Source organism: Halictus rubicundus, chromosome 17, assembly GCF_050948215.1.
Source record: "Halictus rubicundus isolate RS-2024b chromosome 17, iyHalRubi1_principal, whole genome shotgun sequence".
Taxonomy (NCBI): Eukaryota; Metazoa; Arthropoda; class Insecta; order Hymenoptera; family Halictidae; genus Halictus; species Halictus rubicundus.
In genome coordinates, this window is record NC_135165.1 from 4,521,039 (window position 1) to 4,533,301 (window position 12,263).

A 12,263-nucleotide genomic window follows, 5' to 3' on the forward strand; every position below is an offset into this window, starting at 1 on the left:
GCTAAATAACCGCCTCTTCCATAATTTAGGGAATAATATCTCCGTATAATTCTTCAAACGACAATTTTATTGTCACAATGATACCCCTCGGCCTGCAAGCTGCGCTGCAAGCAATATGAATGCAGATTCCGGCCGTAGACAGTCGTAAGTTTCATATTCAAATTCGTAAGGTTTGGCCCGCGTCAACCTGTCCCGCGTGAATTATAGTTGTGACACGAGCACCGACCGGCCAGGTAGATTAAACAACCGGTGAGATCACAAGCGCTCGCCCAGTTTCCCTCGCGGATATAATAATTATTTCTATTTTAGCCGGTGAATTATTCGAGATTCGAATTTCCCACGTCGAACGCGGTAAACAAACGCTATGCAGAAAAATCGACGTACCGATGATTCATCGATGGAAAATGTTAGGAACGCTTGGCTCTACGAAGTTGTAAAATTCTGTTATCGAAAGTCGCATTCCTAACGCGATAATATTGTTCATGCATTATTGCCGTTTGTCTCGCTAATTTGATGAACGCGTCTGAAACAAACCTGTGCTAGCCAAGGAATAAGAAATCTCGATGATTCAGAAAAGCAACAAAGTCGCCTGAAATTATAAAATCTTATTATCAAAAGTCGCAATCCTCTGAGATAATATTGTTTACAGTTATTTCTATTTCTGTCACTACTTCACCGAACGCATCTAAAAACGCGTGTGCTAGCCAAGGAATTCGAAATCTCGATGATTCAGAGGAGCAGCGGAGTCACCAGAAATTATAAAATTCTGTTATCAGAGCCCACACTCCATCGCGATAACATTGAGTCAACGTGTCTGCCACTTGTATCATTAATTCCAACCGGACGTAAACTAAAAAAATTCGAAATCTCGTAGATTCGTAGACACAAAATAAATATTCTTTATACACCACTTTCAAAAAAACAGGAGTTACTTTATCGTCACCGTTACACAAATCGGACATTTCATCTGCAACAATCTAATGCAGTCCGTTCGTAAGCAGCAGAGGCGTCTCGCGGCAGAAAATTATGAACTTGCACTATCGAAAGCGCATTCCTCGGGGACAATACGATTGCATGCGCTGGTTTCGCGAGCTCGGTCCGCAGATTCGGGCGAGCATTGTGCCGAAATAGGCGATAGAGGCGAGACGCGTGGCAAGTCTCGTGTGAAATTCACAGACGAGTGACGAAACGCGAAATCAATAAACCGTGGCTGCACAAGGAGCATTATTTTCAGCCGGCCGGATTTCACGGAGATAAGATAGCCGCGGAAGGAAAGTATTGTTGTCCAGTGGCGGGCACACTTGGACGCCGATCGCCGCCGATGTGACTTTTCGTTGAAAGTTGTTAACGGCCGCTTCGATTCGATGCACCGGGTCACTCGTAAAACCGGCCACGTAAATGCGTCTCGTCGCGTAGCCGTTCGTAAAACGCGCGTTCAAAGGCTCTCACGAGTCTAATAACGTAATAACGCATCGGGCGAAGGTGTGCGCGCATTCACGCCGCGAAACGAATTAATTCCAGTCGCGCCGATAACGCCAGACTGCATACAACGGACTGCAATCCTTCACGATCCTAACAATTGATCGAGCCTTCCGCAGAACCGTCCTTCTTGGTCAATGAATTCCCCATTGTAATGCCCGTGTCATTATACCACCGCCGCCATTGCGCTGGCTGCGCAAACTGATTCGTGCCGTCAATTATAATACGTACCATCAGGCATTTTTGTGAATTCCACACAAATTTTGTGACATTTTTCTTCATAAGAGAACACGTCGTATTTAATAAAATGTCATGCCTATACCGCGGATTGGATGCATTTGTGACAAAAATCAGAAGTAGTTAAAAATGCCAATACACTGTTTTCAATTTCTTAAAATTGTTAGAAGAAGAAACACATTTCTATTTGGCTACTGTCTAGTTGGCTGCTGCCGTAACAAATTCTCGTAAGGAACGTGTTAAACAATTGTAAGTTTGTCTTACATTCCAACTTTTTACTGGATTCGTCTACTATCTGTGTACGGTGTAAACTTGTCGGAAATTGTGGAGTATATTTTTATGACTCATATAACATTTTGGTTCTTTGTAAATGAGCAACTTCATGGAGGCAAGATCAAGATTTAATTTGTACAGCTGTAATTTGAACTAATTCAAGAATAAAAGTGTTCACATACGAGCATTTTTATATAATAGAGCAACAAACATTGAACGTTAGGATTATACGTTGAAAAGAAACTGAAATTAAGTGAATAGAATTAAAAATTTTTATCTTCTTTCAACGAATTGTTCAACCATTGTGCGAAAAAATTCTAGGTGCCTGATGCGAGTCACGTGAAGCATTTCGCACGGGCCCGAAGGTATAATACTCGCGGAGGCGTGCACATTTCTTTTGGGCTCGGACATTTTCGTGGGGCTCCGGCGGGATCGACGTTTTCGCAAATACATTACAATAATTGTGAAATAATGAATTTATAATTTCCGCAAATGATACATGATGGCCGCGGCCCTGCAAATTATACGGCACCGGCAAAACAATTTCTGTCTCTCCGTTTCCTCGCGCGGACGTTGCCCGCCGCTTCGCATCGCATCGCATCGCCATCGCATCACATCGCCGCCGTGTGGACCCCGTTTTTGCGCTAATCGTCGAAATTATCTGCGTGAGAAAATCGCGAAAAACGCGATATTTGCCCTTCTTTCGTCGTCCGGCACTTCTTTCTCTTCTCTGGCTGCAGTTTCTCGTTTTATACTTTCATATTCCCGAAGCCTCCGTGCGAACGCGAACGCATACACGCGCGTAATGATACGTCATTTCGCGGGGATTTCTGGTCGTCTTGTTACTCATCGCTTATTGGTACAAATATCATGAACACCGGATACAAAGGAGACCGGTAATGACTTTTGCCCAAGAATGTTGATACGAGTATAATGGACCGCGTATATTCGACGCCTCGGCTAGCTTCTTTTTCATTATCTTCTCTCTCTCTCTCTCTCTCTCTCTCTCTCTCTCTCTCTCTTTCTCTCTCTCACTCAACCGAACGGAATCATACACATTATGCGAACATTCTTCTCGTCCTCTACCTGTCGCAACTATAAATCTCTCCTATGTAGCAACGACAAGCTGATCGCTCGTATGATGTTATTATGTGAACAGCACTGAATCATTGCCATTGATAACGGGCCAATAGCTACCCGCGCATCGGAAAGTAGAAAACGTTAGAACGGAAGTTAGTGAGTCATGGGGAGATTCTTATCGTTTCTAATCATTGCGAAGCCCACTGTAATCACGTTACAATTACTCGCCCGCTCGATTGCTGCACCCCCGAAAAAAATCGGTCGGAACGTGAGCAGAAGAGTAATTCGTATTGACTCACCGGTATAATTCAGAAAGATGTGTATCTCGTTATGCAATTATTTCAGATTTGATCAAAGGATTTTCCCGGGATTCCTGAACGTTTAAAGCAATCCTATTTCTCTAGATGCGCAATGATACTAATCCTCGATTTCACGAATCCATGACTCTAGGCTAAATTTATGCAAAATCCTCGCGCGAAGTAGCTAATTCTGAAGGCGATGACGTTTATTGGCTAATTCCACTTCTTCTGGATTTTTTGCTACGATTTCGAAGCATTCTTTTACGTTTTATCCAGTTCCTTTGTTTCCTCGCTTTGTTCCATTAACCTGGGGTCTCTGATGACCCCCCACAAAATTTCTCTATTGCAACTTTTGCTACTGTATGGTACTAATTCTTTAGACCATTTGGATTGTTTAGTCTTCAATTACATGCTTGTCTGAGAAAATTTATACAGAATTTTCGAAAGGTCCACTAGGTACTGTACCACTGAAGTGTTAAGAGAAAATGTTATTTCAAAATTTCAAAATAAATTCCTCCGGTTTTGGAAAGCTTCTGGCATCAGTTCAGAGGTTTTTCGATTACTCCATCGAACGTTCAACGACCTCTCTCTAGCTAATTGTTAGCAGTGCGACACTCGATAGGTGGTAGTTCGAACACCAACGCGTTTGGCGGCGTTTATAGTGGACTGCGTCCCACTGGCATGAACTTCGGTAACTCGGCTCCCCTTCGTGTCCAGTGATACACGTCTATCTTTGAACAATGAAACACCAGAACTGCGAAGTGACGTCACTGGATACCGAATCACACCTTGTATGGATCCTAAGTTGGCAGTTCGGATCTTGCCCACATACGTTCCCCGGCAAACACCACTTGACCCGTCGAGTTACGAGTAGAAATTACAAACGGGCAACTGCATAATGCAGTTTGATCGGATTTACGAGATCGTAAATACAACCATTCCCGTAGCATTTACTTTTGTTTTCTTGTATGAAATATCGACGCTCTATGCACTCCGTGGAACCTTATGACCCATAAAACCACGTTCGCGGTGGTCGATAAATTATGAAAACGCGTAACGGTGGGTGAACTGTGTGGATCATTTTTTGTTTCCATCGGGACCAGCTATATAAACGAGAAAATTCGAACTGTTGTACGAACACGAACTGTATATTGTTGTACGGTGCACCAGCTGTCGTGCAAAAATAAAAGTATAAAAATCGTTATGGTAGAAGCCGCGATATGTTTTTTCTCTCCCCGATCTGGCGTATGTAGTGCAACGTCGAACGTTGGGAAAAAATCGAAACGGATTCACGGTTCTGTTACCCTCATTAAGGAGCTGGGCGTAGAACGCAATTGATACTTTCATAACCTGGCAGCATTCCCACCTGCGAATTGTTGAGTTTTTGTCACGGCCTCGTTAGAGGTGACAATAAGTAGTTTCCAGGTAGGTATCTGTCTACCTGGCGGCCTGCCTGGCGTGAAACATCGCCAGTCGAAACACGGCGCGAGCACCGTGAAATTGTTGCGACATCAACGCACAATCGTGCCGACGCGATTTTCGATAATTACCGGAGCATCGATGCTCATGCGCTCGCGACATGCGCAGGATTTTCAAACACGTCGAATGAAGAACATTCGGACACTCTTAAAAAGACGATACATTTTTAAAAATTGGATCACACGTCCTGGATTATACACTGGTTTATTTAGAAATCCTTTTAAACATATTTTACGTACTTCTTGCACATTACCAGTGGTGTTAATTAACATCTTGACTGGAAATCCTGCAACCCCAAAAATTCCATAAAATAGTCAATTTAATTAAATAAAAATTGTTAAGATAAAATGTACGATATACGACACACTGAATACAGTTAATTTTGAGACCTGGGGGAATAATTCCGTCGCCTATATATGCCTGGCACGGCAGTGAAGATGTTTACTACGATTTATAAGTTACTCTGCCGAAATACCACAGTGAGTTTCACGAAATGGGAAGCAGTGTGATGATTACAGTAAGATCGGAACGACGATTGTTTTACCGGACTTTGGAGGCATCGACAGCCAACAGAAGACGAATGTCTAACGTAGAAAATTGTTGTAATTGCAAGAGGAATGACTGTTGCCAAGGTGCAACGTCGGGAGCGGCATGGATTATGCGGCGCGCACGTGCGCGATCACATTGTAGACAATTAATAAGAAGGGAAGACGGTGCATTTAAATGTGAGCATCGACGGCTGTCGTTAGCGGACAAGCGACTCGATGATTGAGCCTCCTTATCCAAGGTTTAAATCTATGAACGACGCCCGACATATCAGGGATACAGTTACGCTTCGCACTGACTGCGTCCGAGAGCCACGACAGCTCTCCCGCATCCAGTCGAACGATCCTATCTAATTATGTAAGTTACCGGTACATATATACATGTATAATACATATAATATATATATATATATATATGTATGTATACTTATATATGTGTAGAAGCATGCGTGCGAGTATAATACACGCCAGAGTTTACAAATTAGCTGTGGTTACGAGATGCCTGTACACGAGTGTCGGCGATACACTAATCACGGTGATTGCAGGGGAGTGTAAATCGTCGGCAGGATAATATTCCGCGTAATTGGTTCAGCCCCTGTCAACCTGTCTAGCTACCGGACGATGTCTTAACCTGACTGTCTATACGACACGTAAACGGGCGGGATGTACCCATTTTAGCAAGGTATCACCTACCATGTCCGTTCGTGGAATCTATTACGTACTCGGATTTTATATCATACGCACAAATCTGGACCGAAAGCGGCCGCAGCCGCTGTCTTTCTCGATTTTTCCTTCCATCGATGTGAAAGGAAACGCGAAAACACCATTAAAAGGGACGGCCGCTTGTGCGGCAACGTCGTCGTGTCGCGCTCAATCCGAACGCAATTTGCCGTCGACTCTTGCGACGCGATAACAAAAGAACTATTTCAGCCGCTTTTCATTTATTAATCACGCTCGCACCATCCGCTATTCAATCGACGAATTCGTTTTGGTCCTTTTGGTTCTCTTCCGTTGACAGTTCCTACGTTTTTCGGGTAACCTGTTACGTTGACAAGATGGCGGACACGCGTGTAATTTTATTCAATCGTTACATTAAAGGTGATTCGAGTGGGCATCTTTCCTTTTATTGGCCCTGGCAAATGTATTCCATCCTTACCCTACAGCAGTGTGCTAATTAATGTGAACGCACCAATATTTTTAATGTCTTATTAGTCTTTTAATGTTGGCAATATGGTTAGTGGTAGCGGCCATTTTGTTGTGCTTTTGACTAGTCAATACCTCTAACGACACGCCAATACCTCTCAACAGGTCAGCACAGACTAGGCCATTACGCGTACAACAAAATGGCCGCTACCACTGACATAGTCATGTTGCCAACTTTAAAACACTAATACATTAAAAATATTGGTGTTTTAGATTAATTCGCCCACTGCTGTACCTCGTATTAACTCTCCGGTCTGGGTCTATTTTGACCCAAAGTATTAATATTATATTATTTTTAAAAATGGCTAAAAATGTGGATAGACGCGTTCTTATTATTTTTATAAAGTAATGTAAAATACATATTTTCATAATACTATTTAATGAAATTCTTTGTAGTCTCGTTAGTTTGCCGATATTTTGAGCAAAAATTCAAACGAATTTAAAACTGTGGGTCCCCATCATCACCCATTCCTCTACGTCATCGCACGCAGTTCCCAAACGCGCGCAAACAATGATCATCTCCGATTGTAACCGACACAAGCCGAACAGCGATGTTCGGTGCGATTTGTTTGTGCCGGGGGGTCCGTTAGAATTCGGGAATCCTTTTCACGTTTTGGCTACTTTCCGTGTTCCGATTCCCTCGGCTCATCTGGGCTTTGTGTGGGCGGTTTCGACGACTGTGTGCGAAGCGCGCGGCATGGTGGTTCGAAGACAGGAGGAAAATACGTGCGAACCTAGATCATGCCGAAGAAGTCGGTCGTCGGTCGGTGCTTCAAACGAAGAGCTTATCTGATCTGCGGGCCCGGGGGCATGGGCATATAATACGAAACACTGGCGAGATCGCGTTGTCAAAGTCTATCCCGGCGCATCTTCGGGAGACCCCGGGTCTCCCGTGGCGAATTCGGCCATTGTTGCCCCGTTCGGGGTCCGCCTTCCCAGAAAAAAAGAAAGAAAAAGAAAGAAACACACAGCCTGATCGACCCGCTATAACTTATTAATATCCGGAGAAAAGTGACTCCTCTTCGGGTCCCGCGCCGTAGGCAAATCCTTGCGACGCGAGGCTAGGTCCCGCAAACGGGCAACAGCTCTGTCATTTCCGCGGACTCCCGTGGGAACAGAGGCCCCCCTCGGCCCCCATGGAACACCGTGGAGAGCCTCGAGGAACGCGACTAGGAGATGCGAACACGCCGCCGCGCTGGCCCCATGGCATTGTGGAGTATTCTCGACAGGTGCAGGTCCACCTTCCAGGAAACATCCTGCGCTGCTCTCCGTCAGGAGAGAATTCCGCGAGAAACGGGAACGTCTTTATAAAGAATGCCCGGCGTTCGATGCATGTATGTGCACCGTAACACAGGCAAAAACTCGGCGGCGGCGGCGGCGGCGGCTGCGCCGATTCACCGGCCCACGTTGAGAAAGTACTTTCCTTCGAGGCACAGGGGTATATAGTTCTTTAGATTCGTTTCTTCGACGACCGCCACGTTCGTCATATATGGTGGACACTATTCTTTAACACTTCCAGCGCCGCGTCGGCCGTATTCAGGGCGAGCCTGGTAACACGACGACGCCAAATACTGTATGAAAAGATTTTCCAAACGAATGTTGCTCGGCTTCCAGGATCCGTAATCTTTTCTTTCCAGTTACAGTTGTGCGAATGAAGTGCCCAATATCTTTTTCTCAAATTCGGATAAAGCGCCAAATTTTCAACATTGAATTGTGTATCCATGAAATGTGTCATTTTGACGCGCCCGGTTCAATTGTAAATAATTAAAATAATTTCCGTTCTAAGAAGAAATTGTAATTGGCTTGTTTTTAAGTTACCTGCTAACGTGGCAACAACTGTCGCTCGTTTGACCGGCGAATAAAATTGATGTAATAAAACAGAAATTATTCATGATTCAACCTGATATTCCCAGCGTGAACGTGCGCACGCACAACGAAACTTGCGACACTCGAGGCGCTCGTGGAGCAAATTCATCAGGCTCGGTAAATTTCCATAGTAATTGAATCTTCGCACGCGCGAAGGAACTTGTTTAGATAATTTGACGCGTTTGATCGGTTGTAAGGCGCGCGCGCGTACAAGAGAGCCAACCCGCGAGGGGATTGCCAGGCCAAATGATTTAATTAACTTTCCAACCGGTCCCGATTCGGCTGGATTACCAGTGGGAGACCCCGAGAGTCCTTGACCAACGAGTGTGTCCCAGGGTTCCCTGGCACGCGACGACCGAAACCGTCCGATGTTGCCAATAATTTGCGAAAAGATCGCTCGCGTCCTGTGTCCGGCTCGAAATATAAATCCGCCGACGATTTCATATCTCGCGGGATTTATTCTCGTATTCTTTCTTGGTCGCGGAACACGCAAAGTTCACTGGCGCTTGCGTCACCGGCTCTCTTGACTTCGCCATACTCCGGTTAATGTCTCCTTGCTCCGATTTTTGAGCGTAAATAAGCAGTTGCTCCGCTAGAACCATTTCAAATGACAGTTGTAAAATATTTCTGCGCGCGGGGAACGTTTGTGATTTATCGCGGCTACGGTAATAATTATTGCACGCGCGCGGATATAATAACGAGTGTCGATGGCAAACGGCATTCAACGAGTATTAAACATCGAGACCACCCCGAGGAGCTCTCTCGAATTCCTACCGAAGACTGTTACAAAAACGATACAAAATAACCTGGTCGGGTTTTATTGTGGACAATAAATCGGATAATTCGCTGACAGAAATGTGTTATCTGAGACACAAGAGTTTTACGATTTTCGTGGAAATTGCCTGAACCTACTTTTGCCAGAGAAAATTTCAATTTCAAATATTTATGAAGAACTCTAAAGTCTAAAATGTCTAAACGTGAAACTTTGGGAAAATGGAATGAAGAGAAATTCAGCGTGACTCTTCCGTAACAGTTATGAGAGCAGGCGATCTTTGTAAATTATTTTCTAGAAAACTATCGATGACAGGAGGATAAACCTTTTTGGTGTGTGAAGAGATATCCTTCGACGCCACGAAGAAATTTTTTTTTAATCGCATTTCTTCACTTTATTTTGTCGGACAGTGTATAATCATGCGAACCTTTTCAGCACCGTTATACTGACGTGTCGTGTAGAGCCTGTCACAGCAACGCGAATAATTTTCTGAAAGTTGGATAGTCGACATTGGAACTGCTTTCAGAACAAAATATGGAGAATCGAATGCGTTCTGACGTTAGCAAAAATAATGTACCTACTATTTTTGTCGGATGAATTGTATTGTACTACAAATATCGTTCGGCAAATCATTTTGCACGGCGTTGTAAATCAGCGATACGCGCAGTGATTGAAGCAAAATAGAATGTCAAGTCTTGAACGAGGGTTGATCATCGCATTTTTCATTGTGCGAGTCGGGGACACGTATTTTCAATCTTTTACGTCGGCATTGTGCAACGTTAGCATCGCATGTCGGTGTGGGATCGAGGTGTGGGGGCTATTGTTTCATCGGGAGAGTTTGATCGAAACGTCCATACGTTTCGCACTTAATGGGGGACGTCTGAAACGTCTATTCGCGCATGATTTGCTGTGCAAAGTACTTGACCGAAAATGATTAGACAGAAGGAAGATAGCGCTCGGGAATGGAACGCGACCGACATGCGTGGAAATCAACACAGGAAACCTAACGTGAATATCTGAATAATGATGTAATTGATAAGTATTATCTGCTGACTTGAACACGCTTCGGTCAACAATGGGCGTGAGTCATTCGATGATAACGGGAGAAAGACGGTTTCTCTCGTTCTATTACACACATACGCGTGTCTGCTCGCGATACTGCAACATCTTTTCATTAAGGCTATATCTGATACGAATTGCCGAGTCAGTCCGCGGCCGACTTGCTATTATTGGACTTGCAATTAGACCAGAAGACGTGAAGAAGCGTGCGACACGAGTACCATGAAGTCCGAAATACTTTTCACGAGTTCCTCCACTGCCGGCTGTTTAAAAATAAGGGCAATTATGCAGTTGGATCACGCTAGATCTATGAAGTTGAAGTTGCTCTTCACAATTTTTCCCTATCCAGGTAAACTCAACAAATTACATATCAAAATTTCAAACCGTCAACTATTATGCGAGCTGGCGAAATTAAATTTTCCATGCCTGAATTATCTCGTTGCACCCGGCGTGCAATTTTAATTCCAGACACTTGGAAACAGCACATGCTTTTAATTCGTTAATTTCTATCACTTGACACACTACTTTGACCGTCTTTTACGAATCACAAATATTTAGAACAACATAATTATTCAAACGAAAATTGAGCTACCTGAGACCTGAACTATCTTATCGTTGCAATGTAACGGCAATGTGTAATCTAGACATGTAAAAACTGTGCGAACAGCACACAAGTTTAACAAAAATATTCAAATTAAAACGATTCGCGATACCTTTGCGAATACTATTTCCGAAAATAGCATTCCAATCAGTCCAAGTTTTCATAGCTGTAGACTAACGGGTTCCAGCTAGGAAAATGAGATTTTGAATTATCTTATCGTTACATTGTTACAGCCATTGCTACTCTAACCACTTAAAAACTTTCCGAACATCACTTGAGCAAAAACATGAAAATTCAAACGATACACATTACCATTGGGAATATACTAGTCACGACAAAAGAACATACAGCTGAAATGAATAATGTAACAATGTACACAACATCGTGTTTTTTTTTTTTTTTTTGTTCGAACCAATTAAAAACCGTTCGAAGCGCGCACACGTTTAACAAAAACATCGAAATCCAAAGAATTCGCGTTGCCATCGTTGGCTCGTAACGACCACTACGCGCAACAAAAGAACTCGCGGCTGCAATAGAAATTACAACAATATGCACCGGCTATAATCGTCGAGATCGTACGAATACGTAATTCTCGAGCGGGTGACATCACTCGATCGCGCAAGAGGTTTCTAAAGAAGACCTAATTGTAACAAATAGGCGAGTTCCCCGGATTTTCGGCCGGCGATGTCGTCACTGGCCGAGAAGGGTCGTAATTTCGCGCGTCGCGGATGAATCATTGGCTCTCACGGGATCCTCCCGTGGCTTTCGATAAGCGGAAGTGACGTTGCCGATCGGTGGGATCGGTGGCGCGTCCGGGCGCGGGTTATCTGGCGGCGCGTCGTCGGTGACTTTCCGCGAAAAATACCGGCGTCGAGATGTAATCGTATTAGACCGCGTGCAAGTCACTGCAAGGGAATCTTATTGGCCGAGAGCGGAGGACGCCCACAATGTGTACGCTTATATAGTACTCCAGTGTGCTATGCGGTGTTCATTCATAGTTCCACTCCTGTCTAGTCATTCATTAATCCGATACGGCGAGAGTGTCCTTACAGAGCGTGCGCTGATCACGATTCTCAATCGTTCGAGTGACCCCCTTCGAGTTCGCGCTCGCGCTCGCGCTCACGCGTGTTTTGTCTGTATGTGTGTGTGGGTGTTTGTGTTACCCGTCCTACGACACCGAGAGCAAGAAAGAGAAAGGGAGATAGGAGAGAGGGACCAAGGAGCAGAAAGAGAGAGAGAGAGAGAGAGAAGCCTGTGGACAGAGAGGCTCGTGAAATCGAGAAGCACAGACTCGTCGACAAGGTGGATTAACATCGAGCACGGAGAATGCGAATAGGTGAGAATGACTCACTATCAGTCTCGGTTTCATG

General features: G+C 44.3%; 2 protein-coding genes across 2 annotated transcripts in view; both read left to right on the forward strand.

Annotated features, from left to right (window-relative positions):
* Rgk3 (Rad, Gem/Kir family member 3) overlaps window positions 1-12,263 on the forward strand; it is a 189,052-nt gene that overhangs the window by 1,220 nt on the left and 175,569 nt on the right. The window lies entirely within an intron of this gene.
* LOC143362481 (uncharacterized) overlaps window positions 11,913-12,263 on the forward strand; it is a 36,534-nt gene continuing 36,183 nt past the window's right edge. The window contains exon 1 of the mRNA XM_076802698.1: window positions 11,913-12,229. Within this exon, the coding sequence (XP_076658813.1) occupies window positions 12,220-12,229 (10 nt within the window). The 5' untranslated portion in view covers window positions 11,913-12,219. The remainder of the gene's footprint in view (window positions 12,230-12,263) is intronic.